Raw genomic sequence first — 24,044 nt, 5'->3', positions numbered from 1 at the left:
CGATCCATTTTATTCTGCTTCTTCTGTCATAATACTAAAAAAGTTCTGCCAGATCTGTATTGACAGAGATCAGTGTTGCATATATTCAGTAGTTTGTAATGATAAATGTAACGGTTGACACAAGTTTAAAAAAAAGCTTAACTCATGCAGTCTAGCACAGAGAGAGACTTTCAGACTTTATATACCCTGACAGAATTCACAAAATATAGCCTACAGTGTATCCTATCTGCATCACAGACCACAGGTGAAACAAGTTTTTAACTTTATTCCTTGAGATATGTGTTGCTATACTTCTACTTTTTGTCAAATAAATCAAGACTAACAGACCCACCTTGTTACACGTCCTCTGAGAGCAGGGTTGCCAGGTCTCTGTGACAAAACCAGTCCAAGACTTAATCTTTTTTTAATTTTTTAACTTTATTTCGTTTTCTATTATGACATTTGTTTTTAATAAACAAAGGTCCAAAAAGGAAGCAATAGTTGAGTATACCGAATGTATAAAAATAAGGGAACTCTAGTTACAGAGAAATATCCCTGATACAAAATACCACCTCTGAAGAATCAATCTCTTTGCAAGAATCATAAATAAAGAAATAGAAATAGTCTTTCCGATTTACTAAAAGAAGGTACAAAAATAACCCCAAAAATGCGAATCATTGGATCTGGAACAATCTCTTTTTTTTAATACACTTTTGAAAGTAGGTCATAAATATCAGTCCATTACTTGTGAAGGTTACAACATGTACCCTCCTCAGCCTGGCATGAATTAACCTGGCCCTGAAGCGTGTAGAGATTTGAACTGGATTAAGTTGTGTCTAGTAGAGTATATTTTCTGAAGACATTCCTCCCATTGTGCATCCTCAATAGTGACCTAAATCCCTCTCCCATTTTTCCTAATGGTAGCTGTGTCACAATCCACCAGATCGATTAATACATTATAGAAATATGACATGACTGATTGACTGAAATATGATTGATTTGCAGATATCTAAAAAAGCTTGAATTTTGTAGCTCGAACTTTGATTCGGAAAAAAATGGCTTTTATATAAAGTGAGCCGAAACAGCTGATATACCCTTCTGTTTCCAAAGTGAAAACCCATATCATTAAGTGTGGGAATAAAGGAGTGATTCTGGCATATAGGGCTATCGAGATATAGGAGCTTTCATATACATTAAAACATATTCATTTTGCTTCTCAAGCAAATGTTAAGATATTTCTACTGGAAAACAAGACAAAATCACTGAGTAAGAAAATAATTTTTAGTGTCTTTCTAAGATGCATAAATTAACCAAAGCTTTTAATTCTAACATACAAATGTGTTTTATACCTTGTAGTGGTACATATGATACATGCACTTTCACATTTGGTAGCAATTCAGGTTTAGCAATTATTTTAAGTGCCTATACTAAAAATACATCTTATAATCTATTTTTTTAATTCTTACTTGTTTACATTGTCATTTCCATCATTTGCGTATAATTACACCCTTCTGTAACAGTATACCTTAATAACAGTGACATATAATCGTGTCATACCTGTTATGATAACTGTACGCCTCGATCTCTGAAATCAACACCACACATAAACACAAACCGTTTAAAGAACCGAACGGTGCCGTTTCACCAATGAACCAGGTTACTCTAATACTAATACAATGTTTACTTATTTAACAGTAGTTGAATGTTGTAAATAATGTTGAAAAGGTCAACAGATCTGACCAGAGCCTCTTAAACACTGATCACGGATCAGTACATGCCTTAAATAACATTCTGTGTGCTTATATCGTCTCTCCTACCTCAACACAGTCTCACAGATCTGTCAAGACTGACAGCAGAGGAGAAATATTCAGCATATTCAATATTTTGCAGATCAAAATGACATGCAACAGACATTATAAAAAAATAAAAAAAGAATGTTCATTTTTCAGCATTTTGTTTTGTTTCCCAAATGTATTATTTCACACTAGACCTAGACTACGAGAATGTCTTAACTTGTAGTATGCAACCCTTTCAGAGGTCAGGGTTCACCTGTCTAAATGATGTGTATTTTGCCTTCACTGCACATCATGTGTGATTATGGGAGAGTAACTGCCTTGAATTTACAGAGAGGTCCGACTGTCAAAACTATCATCTGTGCCTGTGGTTCTTAACTCAGTTGAAAGACATGTTTTAGATATACTTTAATGCCATATATCTAAGAGACCATGTTGCAGCCAAAATCTTAGTGTTTATTTGACTTTGTATACAGTATGGCATAGCTGAACTGTTTTGCCAGGATAAATGGCACGAAGATTGAACAGGATTTTATTTTGTGTTTCTGTAAAAGTAATCAGAATGCATTCCAAATGTGTGACCTAAAATATGCATTAATTGTCATTGCTAACGAAAAAAATACATTGTGCCTTGAGCTCATGTTCTAATCCAGAATAAATTATGCTGACTGGACCAATGAGTCTGTTTCTTTTCGGAAATATATTAGGCAGAAATTAATGTTTATCATATATGCAATGCACTTACATAAATGACGTTGGTGCCGTGTGTGTGTGTGTGTGTGTGTGGCATTAGACCGGATCTGTACGTTGCAGGTGGGATAGATGGCCAGTTCATCACAGAGATCACACACACTGATATATTGAGAAGTCATCTAGTATAAAAAAATGTCTTGCTTTAATAAAGCAAAAGGTAAAATGTTCAGTTTTACTTCGGCATAATCAATTGCACAGTTTATCTCCATGTGGCTCAACTTATCCTCTTCCTAGGCTCAATTTGATGTTAAAATGTTAGATCGGATGGATTTCCACATCAACACACAACACTTACAAAGAAAATACATCATACATTAAAAACATACAACAACAATCGTGTACCAATCATTTATTTTGGTGAATAATTTTGATGGAAACAGGATCCATAAGATGATTAGGAAGACTGGTTCTGGTTCTGGTTCTGGTTCTGGTTCCAGTTACTGATGAATAGAGAACAAGAGTTATGTGAGAAATTGTCCTTTACTTTGAAGGTCATTCACTAGTGAGTTAATAGACTAAGAAGAATAGTCCATTAAAATACCGGTTAATAACATTATTTTGTAGGGTTTTTTTCTTTCTTTTTTTTTTTTTTTTTGCCTATAGGCTAGCCTACTCTAATAATAAATAAGTACACCATTTTCTTTACTCAAAAAACTCAAATAGAGTCTTAAGGCCCGTTCTGAACGATAATTACAAAGATAACTTTAAAGATAACTATATTAGTGTCCACACCAGCAGACGGTATCGTTCTGTTTATTATGTTTATAAATACCCGAGTTCTTTAAAGCAGGATGGATTCTGATTGGCTGTTACTGTTTTTATTGTTCATCAGCTGGAAAAAAATGCTCTGAAAGTGATTCAAACGATATAATTTCTCAGTGCTTCTCGGTTATAGGTGTGTTGTGGACTCTGCTATTCTCTTATATCGAGAACGATTTTTAGAACTATATCTTTATCGCTATCTGTATAGTTATCGTTGGTCTACCTTGGTGTGAACGGCCAAGTCTGATGTTTGCCATATAGTCATAGCCAATACACCAACAACATCATCTTTTATAACACAAGATTTTGGCCAAATGTAATGATAGGAAAAAACGTCAGTTAAACAGTTTAAAGTAAGATATTTTAAAACATTTGCTGCATGGTTAAAAACATGCTACTAATATAAAATTGCGTTTTTGAGAGGAGGGTATTGAGATGGGCTTTAAGTCATGTATGCTATAATTAGCATTTTATTATTACAATGTAAAATACCGGTAAAGCAAAATGTTTACAAACATTATAATATTTCGTGTATGCCTATTTATTCCTTTAATATAGCCTATAGGCCTATAATGTTATTCTGTTTTTCTCCGTTCACACAAGCGCCCATAGCATACGAAAAAGTTTATTCAAGTGTGTTATTAGTAGGTCTATACTGCTTTTAAAATTAAAATAAGAGAGCATACTTGACTTTTCAGAAATATACTTTTGCACTTAAGTAGGCTATAGGCTACTTGACTTATACTGACAGAAAGTATATTTGGGCTATGTACTCAATCTTTTGATCGAGATATAAAGGTATGATTAAAGGTAGGCTATTCTAAGGGACTGTTCGTTTTTTATTTAAGGGGCCACCGGAGGAGTTTTGAGATAAATTGTCAAAAAAGACTTGACCCTCCCTTCGCATTTTTCTATGACCCTCCAAAATGATTGTAAAAAAAGGCATGACCCTCCCCGATAATTTATTGATTAGCCTACTTCTGTACTGGTTTGCACTTGGCAAAGATGTTCAGATAGCCATCGTTTGTTTGTTTTTACAACCATGACAATTAAAGCACGTCTAACAGGGATAACACATTCTGACCAGCACAGTCTAGTTCGCTTGTGCATTCACGTCATTTTGTTCAGATATAAGTCGTAATATTGAGTTTGATGTAATATAAATATCTGATTAATATCAAATAGGATGCGCTTCGTTGATTTAAACAACCTGAAATGTTCTTTAGTTTCCCGCGCGCGATCAAGCAGCAACGCAAAACATTAAAAGCTATTGGGACTGTCATATCATTATAATTGTAGCCTTTACACTATTGTAATAAAAAGTTGCAAATTCTTTGGGTTTAGTTGCATTCTTCTTCAGCAACCGTTGAGTTGATTAACCTTCTAGGCGAGACTGAGAGAGCTATGGAATAATATGCACCAAACAAGCCACTTGGAAATTTAGTTGCTTTCATGAATACAAAATACAATACAAATTTTGGGTGACCCTCCCCCTAGCCCTCTGATGGTTTACGGGGTCTTTTTGACCCCAAATGACTTTTGCTCAAATAAAAAAAAAATGTTCCCTTTGTCCAAATGGTATGAAACCTTCTACGGCTCTCCACACTTTCTAGATCTACAAAAAAAAAAAATTAATTGGAATGATATCTGTTTTTATGTTAGCGTGACAAAAATTGTGACACTCGTGGTCTTCGGGGTCTCTGGAGACCCCGCAATCAAAATAGACAAAATTCATCATCAAAATCAGAAACAACGCAGAACACATCGACAGAAATGGCACAAATAAAGTGGCACACTTCCACCAATGCAAAAAACATCCACAATGCTAAATTATTTTGCTCACAACACGCGTACGTACACACACACACACACACACACACACACACACACACTCACACGCACGCACGCACGCACGCACACGCACACACACACACACACACACACACACACACACACACACACACACACACACACACACACACACACACACACACACACACACACACACACAGGAACAGGGGGTTCAGTACAAAAAAATGCTAAACTTTGACAAAAATATTTTATTTTTGTTATAATTGTGATTTTATAATATTTAGATATGAATCCAACTGAATCCAACTTGTGAAAAGATATCTTTCAGGTAGTCAAATAGCAAATAGCATATAGTGGAGCTCTATGGCCATCTAGTGGTTAAAGTGATTTTTTATTTTATTTTAAAACTGCATTTTCCAAAAAATGGGCATAAATGTTACATTAAACCATTTAAAATGATCCATGTTATCCCCATGAATGAAAGTTAGAAATCTGGGTCTTTTATAAAGTGAATTTTACATCAAATGCTGTTTTTTTGTAAAAAGCTTATTTAAATAAATATTTATTTATTTATTTATAGAAATTTTAAAGAAATCATAAATTCTCCAAAAACTGCACAAATGTTGAGTAAAAACATTAACAAACAGAATAAAATTACATTTGTAAAAAAAAAAAAAACTATTATCTTGTTACAAAATTAAATGTTATTGTCTGGGGTCTCTGGAGACCCCAAAAACCAAGAGTGTAGACATAAATAAAGACCATCAGAGGGCTAGACTAAAAAAAGTTGAATGACCCTCCCCTCAACAAAGAATAAAAATACATGACCCTCCCCTATTTTCCTCCGGTGGTCCATTCCATAAATACCGAACGTAAGTATACAGCTATGAAAGTTTTCATAAGCTGTAAGCCATAATCATCAAAATTATAACAAATAAAGGCTTGAAATATCTCACTTTGCATGTAATGAGTCTATTATAATATATTAGTTTCACCTTTTAAGTTGAATTGCTGATATAAATGAACTTTTGCACGATATTCTAATTTTTCGAGTTCTTATCCTGCAATTTTCGCTGGTTACAAAAGACACACCACGCTGTATATTTAGCTACCTCTAATGGCAGCATATAGGCTATACCTATTATGACTTGACAACTGAGCTTGGGTATTTCACTCAACGTTGAATGCGTCAACAAATTGAAATATTAAACAGAGCAATACAATTACGTTATTAACCGGTTAATACACATAATACACGTTTCTGTACAGAATGATTAAACTTTCTGTTTTTTTGTCTAACCTTTCCCAGCTCCGTTTCTTTATCTTGCGAAGGTTACGGATCTTGTCTGACGCTTTTTCGAAGGCCAGCCGGATATTCTGGAACATTTTTTTCAATGCATCTCTGACCTTATTGTATTTATCATGTTTATTTTGGTTTTGGTTCAGCCAGCGATCTCGGGCCATTGGGTCCACATACACCTCATGGTTCACCATCTCTCTGGCGATGGAGTTAATCCGCCGACGAGTCTTCTGAATCCCGTATCTATCATTTTGGTCGGGAGATGTATCAGCCTTTAGGTAAGCCACAAGTTTCGTTCGGAGCTGCTTCACATACTCTCCGAACACTTCTGCATTAAAATCCACATAGAACTCATCCGAACTACAGAGATAAAACACACCAAAAACAATTTAGCTAACAAACGAAAATGTCTAATTATGTCAATTAATCCAAAAAAAGAAAATGGAACTGAAGCTGTTTATGCACTGGTTCAGAACTAAGAGTAGCCTATGCTAATACCCAGCAAACACAGAACGTTGGCGCAACGTACCCAACCTTCTAACAACGTTTTAACAACATGGCCAAAAGGTTGCTATAACTACGTTGTGTGGTGAAAGTTGTTACAGCGTTGTCACAATGTTGACATTAGCTGTGTCTGAAACCGCTCACTCGTTCACTCATTCACTAATCCTGGCTACATGGTGAATGGCAGTTGAGTGCACTACATCAGCAAAGAGTGAACGAAAAGGAGTGAGCGAATTCGTATCGTGTATTTTATATTGTGTGCGTGTGTGAAAGCGGTTAACAGTAACGGACTGCGGTCACGCCATCTGTGCTTCGGAGAAGCGCGGTCGCGCCATCTACGCTTAAAAACAAATTGCGCGTCTACACGAGGTTGCGTGGTAGGCTCAATGTGTATGCGCTTGGTGTCGGCAGACTTTTTATAAAAAATATTCATAATAAAATCCAATTGTTTTCTGCAAACTCCACCAGATTCTTGTTCTACATCTCACAGACTACCACTGTGGTGATTTTCATGTTGTTTTACTGTTTTATTATTTAATAATTAACTGTCAAAGTCCTATACTGTATACCTGGCTATACAGCAATATTTAATAAATTCATAAAAAATTTAAATCAAATTGTTTTCTACAAACTCCATCAGATTCTTGTTCTACATCTCACAGACTACCACTGTGGTGATTATCATGTTCTTTTACTGTTTTACCAGGTATACAGTATAGGACTTTGGCAGTTAATTATTAAATAATAAAACAGTAAAACAACATGAAAATCACCACAGTGGTAGTCTGTGAGATGTAGAATAAGAATCTGGTGGAGTTTGCAGAAAACAATTTGATTTGCATTTTTTTATGAATTTATTAAATATTGCTGTATAGCCAGGTATACAGTATAGGACTTTGACAGTAAATTATTAAATAATAAAACAGTAAAACAACATGAAAATCGCCACAGTTGTAGTCTGTGAGATGTAGAACAAGAATCTGGTGGAGTTTGTAGAAAACAATTTGATTTGCATTTTTTATGAATTTATTAAATATTGCTATATAGCCAGGTATACAGTATATGACTTTGGCAGTTAATTATTAAATAATAAAACAGTAAAACAACATGTAAATCACCACAGTGGTAGTCTGTGAGATGTAGAACAAGAATCTGGTGGAGTTTGTAGAAAACAATTTTGTAGAAGGCACTTTTTTACACCTGGGGTGGGCGATATGGCAATAATATCATATCACGATTTTTTTTTCCAGGAAAATCACGATTTATCACGATTCTTTTTTCATGTTGGTTTTACTATTTTGCAAGTGACTGAGCATTACAGCCAAACGAATTTCTCTATTTTAAAAACAAAGCCTTATAGGTAACAAAATATAAAATAAAAAAGAGTGGCAGACATTTAGGCCAAAGTGGCGAAGATAAAAATCTTTGTCATTATTTTCTTTGTTATTAAAAATTAAGAACAGAGATACATATTACACATACACAACTTAATATACAAATGAAATAAACTGCTTTATTTTTTCAGCTATATGTGTATTTAACAGTATGAGAAAGTAAATAAATGAACAAATATGAAAATAAAACACAACAGACTAAAAGTTCTCAGTCAAGAGCAGTGAATGATTTCCTCTGTGTGTTTTGTTGTTTTATTAACATTAAAGGGATAGTTCTCCACCAAAAAAGTCATAATTTACTCTCTTAAGTTGTTTTAAACCCGAATAAGTTTCTTTCTTCTGTTGAAAATAAACGTTATTTGAAAGAATGAGTAACCACAACAGTTGATGTACCCCTGTGACTTCCATAGTATATATTTTTTCCTACTATGTATGGAAGTCAATGGGGACCAGCAACTGTTTGGTTTTGGGTGAACTATCTCTTTAAGGAAAAGCGGCAGCATGTTTATTATTAGGGCTACTGTCTCTTTAAAGGCCCTTTCACACCGGATGCGTAACGAAAAAGCGAAACGAAAAAGCGAATAGTTCGTGTGCGAATAGTTCGCATCAAAACCATTCACATCAGCCGCGACGCGAATTTGCGACGTCTGTGACGTTCAGAGAGCTTCAACATTCCAAAACTTTCGCGCGAATCGCGCCGACAGCTGAGAAAACATGGACACTTCATCATCATCATCATCCAGTCATAGTCATAGCATCCAGTGAAGACAAGCTTTTCATTTTATTTAAAAGACAGAAAAGAAGGTTTTGGGTGCACCCAATCTTACAGAACAGAGAGTCTGAAGGGGAGTATGTGCACAGTTTTTTTTTTTTTTTTTTGCTTCTTCAACTAAACACAGTGCGTTTTGTAATGTAACTACACATTACATGTAACACACGAAGTAAGTAAGTTAAAAATCATTCGACTAGAAACTGTAGATATCACACAAAGAATGTATAGTATACTAAAAGCAGCCCTAAATAGTCTCACTACATTTTGTTACGTGTTCAAAGTAAACACGGTCTCTGTCTCTATCTTTGACGATAATAGTGTTAGCTTTCTATCCCAAATGTAGTTTGGCCTGCTAGCCTACACAGCACAGGACTATATGACTAAAACTATCACACAACAAACTCACAGTCAAGATAACCGAGTTGGTTGGCAATGCTACGCCACACATTGTCTTTCAAATCGTTGTCCTTGTAGTATGTGATTGGCTGAAGCCTATTCTGTCGCCGCAAAAGTAAAAAAAAAATCGACATCGAAGCGAATAAAATAAAAGTCGTTTTTTCGCCGCTGCGCATTCGCGTTCGGTGTGGAAGCACTCATTACACAAACAGCTGATCGAAAAATAAAACCATCGCGCGAATGATTCGTGCGTCAAAATCGCGTCCAGTGTGAAAGGGCCTTAAGAACTGCACGCGACGCGTCTAATATACACGCACATGACAAGCAGATTTTAATTAATTTTCTCTGTTTGCTTTCACTTTAGACATAACCAACTTTGTTTATGTAAACAATGTCTGTATTTGACAGTATTAGCGCAATATAAGACTCAAAAGATAACTTAGTCCCTCCAGTAACAGGCTTTTAGTGCATGTGCGCGTAATTAGACACGTTTTATTCATATCAGATACACATTGTGTAAGTAACTTTAAAGTTTACTCTATTATTCTCCCAGTTCACCAGCCACTTACTTATGTATTTCGGGAGAAGTGGATGAATTCACGTGTTGTAAATCCAACAGATCCGATTCTCTGAACTGTGGCACAAACTAACATGCGCATTCAGCTCAACTAACGCGATTGTTAGAAAGGTGTTTAAACAACAAAACACTTCCACTTGCATATATTTGACAATCGGAATATCAGCTATTTCATGCCATATCTAACAAATTTGTGAATATTTTGAATAATAAAGGAAAAATGACATAAAAGCAGATCATCATTCATGTCACGTGACAAGCAATGACGCGTCACCATGGAAACCATAAAGTGACACATCTAAATAACGGTCGCCTTGAAAAACTCACGCTGGGGGGTCAGCCAGAATATTTTAAACTTACGTGTGAAAGGGTTAATTCAATATTTGTTAAATGGTGTTTGCATAAAAGTCTGATACAAATAAAAAAATAATAATATTTTAATTCAATTTGTAATTTTGTCCCAGACATTACAAGATTACGTCAGCGTCAATCACAATCAAGTTACGTACGTACACCACGCGCAGCAACACAACGTGTCCCGCTGTTTGCTAAAGTTAAAGGTGTTTGGAGGCTACAAACAAATAATACTGCTTTAAAATGAAACGGTGGTTAATATCCACAACAGAAAAACCGAGAGGGGGAGAAAAGTCACATATGCCACAGGTGAGGCCGGTTGATGGTGCGAAGACTGCAGTTGCGGAGGGAACATCCGAGAGGGCATCGGAGGTCAGTGAGGGTGAGCCGCAAGAAATGCCCTCCACTTCTGCTAAGGGTGGAGCCCGCCAAGCCCATCACTCGGACCCGGCTTACTCCAAATCAAGAAAATACAGAGAGGAATTTATTAAGTATGGATTTGTGTGTCAGGTCATAAACGGAGTACAACATCCCCAGTGCGTAGTGTGCTCTGAAGTCCTTGCTCACGAGAGTCTTAAGCCGGTAAAAATGCCAAGTCTGAGTCTCTTCACGTCATGCCTGCCAAGTCTGAGTCTCTTCACGTCATGCCTGCCAAGTATGAGTCTCTTCACGGCATGCCTGCCAAGTCTGAGTCTCTTCACGTCATGCCTGCCAAGTCTGAGTCTGTTCATGCCACGTCTGCCACCGAGCCAGTGTCTCTGGACAAGATGGCCGCCGCCGAGCCAGTGTCTCCGGACAAGATGGCCGCTGCCGAGCCTGAGCTTCACGTCTTGCCTGCCGAGCCTGTGCTTCACGTCAGTCCTGCTGAGCCTGTGCATCACGTAATGCCCACCAAGCCAGAGACTGTACACATAATGCCCGCCGAGCCAGAAACTGGACACGTAATGCCTGCTGAGCCAGAGACTGTAAACGTCATGCTCGCCGAGCCTTTTTAACCGCTGGTCCCATCCAGCCCTGAGCCTTTTTCACCGATGGTCCCGTCCAGCCCAGAGTCTGTTTCGCCGCTGGTTCCGCCCAGCCCTGAGCCTGTTACCACCTCAGAGCCTGAATTCCCACCCAGCCTCCCTCTTCCACCTCCTCCCATCTGCCTCCTCTCTACTTTTCCTCCTCCACTGCCTGTCAGCCCCTCGGCTCCTCTATCCACCTTTGGGGAGGTGGAGTCGCCGTGGGTCTGCCTGTCACCAAGTCCATCAGGGTCGGAGGATCCCCGGTCTCCACCTCCCACCTCCGCTACTTGGACTCCGCCTCAGCCCGTCGAGCCATCGGCACAGCCTTGGCTCCAACCACCCTCAGCTCCACCATGGACCCTCAGTCCACCAGCTCTGCCGGGCTCTCTCATCCCGTCGCCTCCGCCTTGGTCCCTCGTCGTCCTGCCCTCGCCCTGGGACTACCCTCCTCCAGCTTCGCCTCTTCGCTCCGTCCCTCAGGCTCAGTTGGGCTCCTCACTCCCTCTGGCTCCACCTGGGTCTTCGGTCGCTTCGCCAGCTTCGCTGTGTCCCGCCAGGACCTTGGTGTCACCCTGGTGCGTCGGCTCTTTGGTTCTGCCCTGGTCTCCTCTCCCACCTGCTCCGCCCCTGTCAGTCGGCCCCCTGGAGTCGTCAGCCCTGCCTCCACCATGGCTCCTCCCTCCGTCTGCTCCGCCCTGGCTGCCTGCTCTGCCCTGTCCACCTGCTTCGGCTGCTCCATCCTTATCCCTATTAGCTCCTCCCTGTCTGCCCTCACCCACTCTTTGTCCTCCTGAGTCCCCTCCCTTCAGTTAGTCCTATGGCGTGAGGACACGCCTACCGGAGTAATGTCATGGTTATGTTCTGTTTAGTTTGTTTTCATTGGACTTGTCTGCCTGTCTTGTCATGTGTCTTCATCTTTATCAGTTCATCTGTATCACCTGGATTTAGTTAATTATCATCATTATAATCTATATCACCTGTGTTCAGTTAATCAGTGTTCATCTGTGTTAGTATTTAAGTTCCTTCCGTTCAGTCAGTCTTTGTCCGTTATAAGTTGTATTTAGAGTGTGTTTCTGTCTGCCTGCCTCTGTTAAGAATTGTATTATTGTAGTAAAACGTTTGAATTGGAGCCACCTTCGCCACCTTCTGCCTGCACCACACCCTGACAATTACACATTTGGTATCATTTGAAGTGTTTCAATGCGACTGGTACAAATGTCTCATTTCTGCATAAGTAAAACAAAAGGTATAAGGTTTTTAAAGGGATACTCCACTTTTTTTGGAAATAGGCTCATTTTACAACTCCCCCAGAGTTAAACAGTGAGTCTTACCGTTTTCGAATCCATTCAGCCGAACTCCGGGTCTGGCGGTAGGCTACCACTTTTAGCATAGCTTAGCATAGATCATTGAATTGGACAGGACCATTAGCATCTCTCTCAAAAAAATGACCAAAGAGTTTAGATATTTTTCCTATTTAAATCTTGACTCTTCTGTAGTTACATCGTGTACCGACGGAAAATGAAAAGTTGCGATTTTCTAGGCTGATATGGCTAGGAACTATACTCTCATTCCTGCGTAATAATCAAGAAACTTTGCTGCTGTACCATGAGTCCAGCAGGCGTAATGATATGGCGCAGCGCCTGAAAATAGTCCCCAGCTCTGTAACTTCCAACGTGACCGGGACTAAGTTTGTCTAACCTATTAGACCTATTTTCAGGCGCTGCGAGGATTTTCAGGGTCGAGTAGAGTGCAGTCTGGGTGGTGTAAAAGTTGCAGATGTCTGGCTAGGCTAGTGTGCACATGACCATGGACAGGAGTCGTCCCATTTTTGATTTCAATTCAAGTCATTCAACTGTGCTCTCCTCTCAGAGTTATATTCACCATCGATATCTCCCACCACATGTACGTTTATAGAGTTGCTCACTATCTCACTCTTTACTGTAGATACAACTTACTGTTTAGTAGGCTATGTCACTTTTTGGCATTAGCAATCACTTTGAATATACAGCTTCAACTTATCGCGCTAAATCGCGTCTGCCTGCTGATCGCTGATTGGCTAAAAGTGCGTGCTCGTCGGTGACGTCAACACCAATGCCAGCTGACTCTGCATGGGCGTGTGTGTACAGTAATGTCATGATGACTGATTTTATGGACTACATGCACACTTTAGTTTAGTTTTTTAACCAATTAGACTTTAAAATGTAGATTTGATGATTGAAAACTGCCGAACTGACCCCAAACCAACCCAAATTTTGTTCACCCGCCCAAACCCTTTTTTACCCGTACAATCAAATTCAAAACCACCCAATCTGGCAACACTGACTGGGAACTATATTCTCAGAAGGCAAAGCACTGCTTCTTCTGCGGAGTGATTTGCTCCAACTCTGAGCGAACTCTCTGCTCCTCACCACGGGGCTTCACAGTCATGACATATCACGATGAAAACACTGATATTCCTTGCATACTGATGCAGCTCTTCCGAATCGCTGATACAATGTGACTGACTTTATCATGTGACTGTTTCTGTTTGATCTAAGCACCATTATTATTTACAGCATGGAGGTATGAAAGAAAAAGAAAGCATGAATGCTCAGTTTGCTAAGCTCAATCATGAAATCACTGCCTGAAAATATGATTTTTGTTTTTTTTGAGGAACCAGTTTAAAAGAAATGAGATTTGTTTGAAATGTAAATATTTTATATTGTTTTGTGTACTAAATTTTTTTTTTACATTTGCTGTGAGCAAATCACTCCACCCAAGTAGCAGTGCTTCGCCTTCTGAGAATATAGTTCCCAGTATGTATACAGTTAGAAGATGGCTGTGTCTCATGTGACCTTGTTATTTGTACACGCTGTGACTATACAAATCACAACATGTAAATAGGAAAATGTTGGCGTTATTTTGTCACTTATTGGGAGCAGTATGCTAGCTGGAGCCGTTTACCTCCAGTCTTTGTGCTAAGCTAGGCTAGCGGTGGGTGCATCAGACAGAGTCACGGCACGCACCAAGATGAAAAGGGTATGTATGGACTTATCTAACTCTGGGGGATACGGTGAATAAGCTAAAGTCCCTAAAAGTCGGCGTGTTCCTTTAAGTAGATTCTTTAATCCATTTAGCAAAATCAAGATCTGATCACACTGTGGCTGTGGCGTTAGATGCCAAGAAAGCCTTCGATAGGCTGGAATGGCCTTATTTATTTAAGGTATTAACTAAATTTGGTTTTGGACAAGTATTTATTAACTGGGTGAGAACCCTATATCATAAACCCAAAGCAAAGATTACTACTAATGGGCAAATTTCGTCACCGTTGTCCCTACATAGATCAGTAGACAGGGATGTCCACTGTCCCCAAGTCTGTTTGCCTTAGCCATTGAGCCTTTGGCGGAGGCAATCAGAAGGGACTCTGATATAAAGGGCTTTAAGGTTGGTCAGACAACCCATAAAATTAACTTATTAGCTGATGATGTTCTCTTATATCTAACAGCCCCCTCTCACTCTCTTACTCGACTACAGGATTTATTGGACACCTATGGTACTGTCTCAGGATATAAGGTAAACTATGATAAAAGTGAAATAATTCCATTAACAACATTCAACTACTCTGCGTGTCAAAGTGCATCTGCGTTCAAATGGGCCCCAACTGGAATAAAATATCTTGGTATAGTTGTGGACAATAACTTAAAAAAATCTTTATAGATTGAATTATGCACTACTTAAAAAAATTGAGGAAGATCTACACAGATGGATTAGCCTCCCCATCAGTTTGATCGGAAGGATTAATTGCATTAAAATGAACATTTTGCCGAGATTGCAGTACCTCTTTCAATCACTGCCTATTCCATTACCCCAAACCTTTTTTTAAACTCTTAATAAAAATGTAAGACAGTTCATTTGGAATAATAAGGTACCAAGAATATCTTTGGAGAAATTGACGTGGGACTATAAGTCAGGGTGACTTCAACTACTCAATTTTAAAAAATATTACTTTGCAGCCCAAATGCAATTTATTTTGTCTCTGTTAGACACAACTCCATCCTGGGTTCATATTGCATTTTATTCATTGAAAGACAATTTTTTTTGTGAGTTTGTTTACAAATACAACTACCGAATTTTGTCAAAAAAAGACTGATAACCCAATTTTGTTACATCTCATTAAACTTTGGTATGATGTACATAAGACCATTGGCAAGGAGATAGGACTGTCACCTAAATTGTTCTTCTAAAATGAGGGTGAGCCACAAATCTGTGAGTACAGTTTACAAACCCGTGTGGACGGATTGCGAAAGCATGGGCACGGTCTATGAATTTGTTGGTACAGATTGCAAAAACTGAAGGCACGGTTTACAAATCTTAGAGCGCGGATTAGAAACTCGTAGGTACGGTTTATTAATCCGTGGGCACGATTTGTTAAACTGAGGGAACAGTTTGAGAATTCGTGAGTACGGTTTATAAACTGAGCGGATGGATGCAAAACCGTCGCCACGGATTGTTTTTTTTTCTCGCCAGGTGACTTCCCAGGCTCTGTAGCAGTCTATTTCAGTTGCCTCAAAATAGCAACACGCCAACAATGCGCCTGAACACACTTCGTTTTCAGACCAGCAGATGCATTTGCTATTTAAACAACGTGGCAGGACGTAAAAATGATAACTGCGTCAGACTGAAACTAGCAAAAAACACTAGCGTCGCGCTTGGCGCTGCATTGCGCTGCATTGCGCCGGGTGAATGATAGGGCCCCTAGTCTTGTATTTTACTCAAAATAATTTAAAATGTGTCAAAATGTGGAAATTAGCAGAAACAAGTTAATACAGCCTCTTATTCACATGAGGCAAAAACAAAGCTGCTTGGTTTATTTTTTAATGTATATAATTGCTGCCATAATAACGACCCATTTCAAATGTCTATGTGTTTTTCTTGTTTTTCTCTTTTGAGCGGTAAAGAGATATTGTTCTTGTAAATACTTTCCAGCATTTCAGTAATAAAAGTGCAGGCCAGATCTTTAAAATGCATCCCCAAAGCGCAACAGGTATTGTACGGTGCTCGGCAGTGGTCGAAACGGATTTAAACAGTGAATTTTGAATTGATCTCTTCTTGTAAACTCAGAGATGTGGATTCGGACGGCAATTAAACTACCACACAACCTTGGTGTTTGTTAAAAAACAGTGGTAATTCGGTCAGGGATTTTCACGCGGGGTGGTGAGAGAAAAACACAGACTTTCTGGATTCAGGTGGCAGTAAAATCACAGACTAGCCCCTTTAAATGATGAAAATGCCTTACAACCCCATGAGAAACAATTACCGTCAGAATAGGGATTTATATGTTTTTGGCCCTGCACGAGTATGAGAGCTGTGACATTTTTTATCATAATTATTGATATAATTTTATCATCCAGATACAAAACTTACACACTAAGGTGTCTACACCATAGGTCTACACACTGTAGCACTTATCCCACCTGCTACACACACACACACACACACACACCCACACACACACACACACACACACACACTGACCTGAAGTGGGCCACCATTGTGCTGATTGAATGTTGTTGAGATTGGCTGAGGGGGATCATGAGGTCCTGCACCAGGTTCTCCAGCTGCTCATCGTAGCCCCCAACATCTCTCAGCAGGTCCTGCAGAACACTGCGGGGGAACCCAATGAGTCCATTGTTGAAGACATGCTGGTCCCGATTAGCTCGATCGTAAGAAGGAGACAGCTCTCGTTTAGATTGAATGGCATTTAGGGCCTCCTGGGCGTTTTTTCTGAGCTGAGTCTCAATAAGCTTACAACTCTGATTACTACAGGTCGGTCCTGTCAGGAAACACAGCAGTGACAAGCAAATGCTCACACAGCAATTTATTAGGTACTGATTCTGTATTTAAAGCTGCAGTCCGTAACGTATGGTTCTCTAGCAATTCATAACCAAAACTGCATGTGTCATGTGGAAGAACGTTGTAGCCGGAGCTTCTTCTCTCTGTTTATGTCTATGACGAGTCACGCAGGTACTGGGATACTCCGCAGGGACGCCGACCTGAACCAGTTTAAAATAGTCTGAATATAATAACTTATTATAGATGTACAGTAGTGATTCAGGATAGGACAAAAACACGGTTTGGAAAATGGATTCATGATGTACTCGCTCATTATGTACATTTTGTAAATTTTGAACACAAAAAGGTTTTGGACTGCAGCTTTAATGTGTGCATAGAACAAAACTAAGATTGTGAGATGGTAGAATTGGTAGGTAGTGCCTCTAGTTCAGAGCATATTCACACACACAGACAAACACACACACAATTTTTATATTAGTGTTCCTCACTCTTGGTATATGTTTGTGAGATTTGTGTATTGGTATATCTCACCCTTACTGTCGGGGGCTTCTACGAAGATTTCTACAAACCCGAAAGCTGCCAAACCCGCCAAGATCAGCAGAATAGGGGGCATCATGGTCTCAATCAAATCTTTTTCTGGTCAGCAAGTTTATCTGTGTAAAAAACATATTTCACCAAATGGACCAAGAAATGTGTATTAATATTTCTGACTGAAGAATGCAGCGATAAATCATGATGTTGATAGCAGGGGCGTTTCTAGAGTTTGATCACTACTGGGGCATAGGCCCCCCAAGAATGTTCCAAAAGTATGTATAAATTTGTGTCCTGGATGAATCCAGGGGGGCAGTGTTTCAGAAAACACTGAAGCTTCCCCGGGCGCCGCCATTGATTAGCAGACCATCACCTGCTGTTAGCATTCCATTGACTACCATTCATTTTGGTGTCACTTTGACAGCGAAAAACTTTACATCTGAGGCGTTTAAAGACTCCATTTGTCCATTATTTATTTCTAAAGAAACACGAAAATGTATAAAAGGCTCCATTACTTTGTATCTTACGTTATGGCCCAGTAGAAACAGTTTTTGTAAAAATAGGCTAACGATTGCGTCATATAAATGATTGTCTCAACCAGTATAGAATCACGCCAATTCATTGGCTGATGGCGCGGGCACCTCCCCAGTGGTGCCACGTCACTCACTCTTATACAGTTGTAACCTTAAATTTGCTAGTTCATTATTTTGTTTTATTTGATTATTTTATTTAGGGAAAAAGAAACAGATGTTAAACAATAATTGTTTAGAAATTGTTTTTCATACATTTTTATGTGTCTTATGCAAAGTTTTGTATACAGTATATTGGTGTAAAAGTTATTTGGTGCTCCTGCCCATTTAAAAGGGTGGTTCAGAATTTTGGACAATAGTTTGACACATATAGCTATGCATTTTAGAAGCTAGGAAAACACTGATTAAAATTATATGACTTTACAATGCTTCACGCAAACAGTTTAGACGGTGAAAAAAATCTGATCATTAAAAAAATATATATATTTTTTTTTTTTTTACAGAAGGAATGGTCACAAGTGGCTGCTTTCTTCCTGGAAGGAAGAGGGGCTAACTGAGCATGTGTAATATGAATATCATCTCAAACTCAGTGATCATCCAGGGGGGCCGTGAGATAACTTAAAGGGGTGGTATAATGCCCTTTTCACAAGATGTAAAATAAGTCTCTGATGTCCCCAGAGTGTGTATGTGAAGTTTTAGCTCAAAATACCCCACAGATATTTTTATATAGTATGATAAAATTGTCACTTTTTGAGGGTGAGCAAAAACGCACCGTTTTGTGTCTGTTCCTTTAAATGCAAATGAGCTGCTGTTCCCGGCACAGGGGGGCGGAGTTTCAACAGCTTGCACTCATACAGACATGCACTGACAATTTCTAAAACCTTTAGCCTTTTATGTTCAAACCGGAGTCAGACAATGATGGAGAGACTCAAGAAGAAGTGACAACATGTAGAAGCAACAGGACATTTCTGAATGGTTAGTTGATGAATTTATGCAGCTTATGTGTAGTTATCTTCTAGTCATTGATTAGCATATTCTGTTATGATAATCTGTTTAATAATCATGTTCCGGGGCGGGGCGGGGTTTCTGTAAATTTTAGCGTTAGTGATGTCACTAACCTGGGAAGAAGCTTGTGTAGTTGTTGTAGTCCTTAAAAAACCCTTTGCTTTGAACTTTGAGAATTGTAACTTTGCAGACGTTGGTTATACTCAAACAGCAGCATACACACTAACTAAAGTTAGAAAAGTGAAATCATAATCAACCACCCCTTTAACCCTCTGGGCTTCTTCGCCCGAAAACGGGCGAAAACTTGAACGTTTCAAATTGTTTAATTTTTTTGCTTCATCAGATGGGCGTGAAACTTGGTGACTAAAAAATCAAGGAGATGATTCTGATATGTTAAAGGATCGTAAAAAAAAAAGTCACACTTAGCTTCCTCCCGCCCGAAAACGGGCGACATAGGAAATGAATGGGAAATACGAAAAAATAGGAAAACTCAGAGAAACTTTTGGTGGTACAAGCTACAGATCAGCCACTGTGCTGAAAAAAAGTGTACAGCAATGAAGGGGTGACACTCTAAAACATCAAGAGTGCAAATAAGACACCCTCCCCCCCCCCACACACACACCCACACACACAAACACACACACACACACAGAGAAATGAACTGGTAAGACTGAAACAGCAAATTTTGCCCCAAACTATATAAAAATTATATAATCATAATAACTCCAAAACTATAGCAAGGAGATTCAAAAGGTAGGTATCGTTTGAAAGAACTCTTTTTAAATTTTTTGAAAATATAAATTACATTACATTTGGACATTGTCCTGCCAAGAAACAGCGGATAAAAGACAATATATATATAATTTTTATTATGATTTTGCATATCTTTCTTATTTGTCATGGAATAACTCAGGAAGGAAATAAGGTAGGAGGAAAATTCTTTTTTAGTGAAGTCCCCCTACATGTTAGCTGCATCTGGATAAAAAAAATAAAAATTTGGATAAAGGAATCAAAAGTTACAGCATTTGCAAAAGAGACAGCATTTTTGTACAGTCTTTGACACCCCCTCATGGGCAATTTTTTCTCCATGAAGAATATCTTGTCATAAAAGCAATAGATTATGTTAATTTTGGGCTCATTTTAATTGTAATAATATGCTGTAAAAAATGAAGTGCCATTTTCAATTATCTGAGAATGTTTCATGAGCTGTATGATGTTTTTGACACATTGCAGTACATTATTTTATAGATTATGAAAAAAAAGAAATTCTATTTATCAGCAAATAACTCAGCAATACTTAAAGGGATAGTTCGCCCAAAAATGATATTTAGCCCATGATTTACTCACCCTCAAGCCGTTCGAGATGTATATGTCAATCTTTTTTCAGACGAACACATTTTCAGTTATTTTAGAAAATGTCTTAGATCTTTCAGTGGTTAGAATGTGAAGCAATGGGGTCCAGCTCGTTGAAGTCCGCAAATGAGCATGCATCCTTCACAAAAGTAATCCATCTGGCTCCAGGGGGATAAACGAAGGCCTTCCGAGGGTAATCCGTGCGGTTTTGTCGTAAAAATATACATATTTAAAACTTTATAAACGAAAATAACTGTCTTCCGGTGGCGGTCGGCGCGCGTTCATGGAGATAGAAGCGTCGTGACGTAGTACGAACGTGACAGCGCAGCCAGAGAGCAGAGCAAAACAAAACTCTACGTTCGTTCTACGTCACGACGCTTCCTACGCTACGTCCTACGTCATATGCCAGCATCCATCTCCGTGAACGCGCGTCGACCGCGACCGGAAGCCAGTTATTTTCGTTTATAAAGTTTTAAATATGTATATTTTTACGACAAAACCGCACGGATTACCCTCGGAAGGCCTTCGTTTATCCCCCTGGAGCCGGATGGATTACTTTTGTGAAGGATGCATGCTCATTTGCGGACTTCAACGAGCTGGACCCCATTGCTTCACATTCTAACCACTGAAAGATCTAAGACATTTTCTAAAATAACTGAAAATGTGTTCGTCTGAAAAAAGATTGACATATACATCTCGAACGGCTTGAGGGTGAGTAAATCATGGGCTAAATATCATTTTTGGGCGAACTATCCCTTTAAGAGTTTTTCAAAGTTGATACATTCACTGTAAAGTTCAGACTCTAAGCTTTCAAATGACATCAACTTTGTGTTAATCAAGGCAAGATTTTTGAAAAATATGGTAATGAATATTTTCGCAGCTAGGTGGCGCCTGCTGGCGGTACACTCGGTTTTAGAGGGATTACTCAGCACTCGTTAGGAGTTAATAAATGTAATTAGATGCATTAAAAAGCTGAGATCCTAAGCTTTAAAAATGATATATAATTTGTGTTGTTCCATTCAGTGGTTGCTTAGTAATACTTTTTTTCCTTTCCGAATGGGAATAAATCAAATAAATAAATAAAAAAGCTATAGGCCGCCTATAGGCGGTTATAGGACATGACACAAATTAATACATTTTGAAGCCACTAGATGGCGCTCTTCTCACTTGAACATTTTTTTTTTTAAGGCCTGCACTCTATTTTGATGTGAAATGTTGCATTTATTGAAAAATTAAATAAAATAAATAAAATAAAATAAATATATATATTAATTCTAATGGAAAAAATTGCTCATAAAAATTATATAATTAATGCAAAGTATCATAAAAAATTCTAAAAATTCTAAATAATAATCAGAAAACATTATAGAACAAAAATATATTTGATTGGTTATCCTGGGAAACAGTAAAGTAAAATGTTAAGGCTTCGCCCGTTTTCGGGCGGGAGGAAGCTAAGTGTGACTATTTTACGAAGAAGCCCAGAAGGTTAATAATTTGAATGGATCCGTATAGCTGTATGCAGTCGATTGGCATCTCCCTGTGGTCTTGTTTGGAATGGCAGGTTGACGTGCTTATTTGTTCAAGTTACTGAATAACTGAGCTAGTAAAGTAAGTAAAGAATGACTGCAGGAACATTTTTGCAAAGTATGTTTGCAAAAAAAAGAAGGTTTAAATCTAAAATTATTGAAAAGTAATTAGTAACTAGAATACAAATGATATTGTGAATAAAAAGTTTGGGGTAGGAAGTCATGTTGCAACCGTCCCCACTGCCCTATTTTCACTGAAGGAACATAAACAGACTACTGGGTCTCAAATGTAATATCTAAAATTCTTGTTTGTCGAACTGTTCTATAATCTCTATAACAATTGAAATATATTCGTGGATATCTGCACTCTTGAGTGAAATTGCATAATCAGGAATTGATTTAAATTTTGATGGCATTTTTGCCACTCGCCCCCATTAATTTCAGACCCTGATGTGCGTCAATCAAGATCCAAGAGGAATGAAATAATAGGCCTACATTATAATTCCGTTTCGAGAAAGAAAACAACGTAAAATTAAAACTTTAATAAGAAAAAAGGTTTGTAGCACACAACAATTAACAGTTCATTTCATTACTGAAGGTTAAAAATCACTCCCTTCTTTATAAAAAATCACATAGTATTAATAAATACAGTTAAGCTGGTAGTTACCTCTTCTCAGCAACAGTGTCGTATCGTCTTTGACTGCAAGTTGAGGATTCCACGGCGAAAAGTGAAGAGAGGAGGAGCACAGTGAGGGGTAGGTAAAAAGTGCTCCAGTAAAATGGGTTTAGCGTTTTATTTACTTAGTTTTATTTAAGTTACCAGAATGTTCTCCTAAAAGGTAGGATAACATTCTCTAAGAACACTCTAAAAATGTTTTGTGATGACCTTCTATAAAGGTTTAATCATAAAATTTTTAGAACATTATCCCTTTACATTCTTATAAAGTTTTTAGCAGGAAGTTTTATTTTTATTCTTAGAATGTTCTTCTAAAAGTTAGGATAACATTCTCTAAAAATACTCTTAAAAATAATACTTAACATTCTTATAAAGTTTTTAGTGGGAAGTTTTATTTTTGTTCCCAAAATGTTCTCTTAAACATAAAAAATGCTTAGCTATAACATTGTTAAAACATACAATTTTATTAATCTCAAAAATAAAACATAAAAATCTAACAGGTTTATTAATGGCATCCACATAAATAATTAGAAGTTCTGCGCACAGTAGATGCCCAACATGACATGAAGAACTCAGTAAAGTCCAATGTGCAATATCACACGTCTTGACTGCTCATCATCAGTATTTGCTTGTCTTGGTTCTTGCAGAAAAATAATAGAATCATCTGCATTAATAGGTGTTCTACTGTTCTTCTCTTCTTGTTTTTCAGCTGCTCTCCCAGTTAGCAGAATTGAGCTCCTTTCTCTGTGTGCATGGTTTTTCCTCATAGCCTATAAAAGAAGATCATGCAAAAGTGTAAACAGAAAGAATACAAATACATATTACATATTAAGATCACAAGCAATATTGACTTTGAAAACTTTCAAAATTAGCCAGCCTAATTATTAATCAGAAATTATGTAAATATTAATTTATTGAAAGTATAAATATGATACCTTATGAGTATCTATTTTGTTTCTGTAATTTAAAACATATACTTAATCCATTATATACATGTTAATAACACAACTAGAGGCTAAATTATGTGAACAAACTACAAACTTGGCTTGAGAAGTGTGAACCTTGAACTCAGGTCGCCTTGAGCACAGCTGCAGCATGTCACAGCACTGCCCACGAGGCTTTTGCTCTGACGTAACAGCTCATTTTCATCAGTTGTATTGTCTATGGATTGTTACATTTCTTACAGAT

The 24,044-nt window shown here is 38.1% G+C and overlaps 1 protein-coding gene across 1 annotated transcript; it reads right to left on the bottom strand.

Moving 5' to 3' along the window:
- Positions 1 to 1,549: 1,549 nt before the first annotated feature.
- LOC309489799 (uncharacterized protein) lies at positions 1,550 to 22,937 on the bottom strand. Its single transcript, XM_082158714.1, has 5 exons — positions 22,848 to 22,937; positions 17,767 to 17,888; positions 16,918 to 17,215; positions 6,400 to 6,759; positions 1,550 to 2,965 (listed from the first exon to the last, which is right to left on the bottom strand). The coding sequence occupies exons 2-5, from the start codon at positions 17,849 to 17,851 to the stop codon at positions 2,920 to 2,922; spliced, it is 789 nt and encodes a 262-aa protein (XP_082014840.1). The 5' UTR covers positions 17,852 to 17,888; positions 22,848 to 22,937; the 3' UTR covers positions 1,550 to 2,919.
- Positions 22,938 to 24,044: the final 1,107 nt, after the last annotated feature.

The sequence above is a fragment of the Leuciscus leuciscus genome (assembly GCF_965113295.1).
Source record: "Leuciscus leuciscus genome assembly, chromosome: 24".
Lineage (NCBI taxonomy): Eukaryota > Metazoa > Chordata > Actinopteri > Cypriniformes > Leuciscidae > Leuciscus > Leuciscus leuciscus.
The sequence above is the reverse complement of the archived record's forward strand: the minus strand, read 5'-3'. Positions and strand labels throughout refer to the sequence as shown.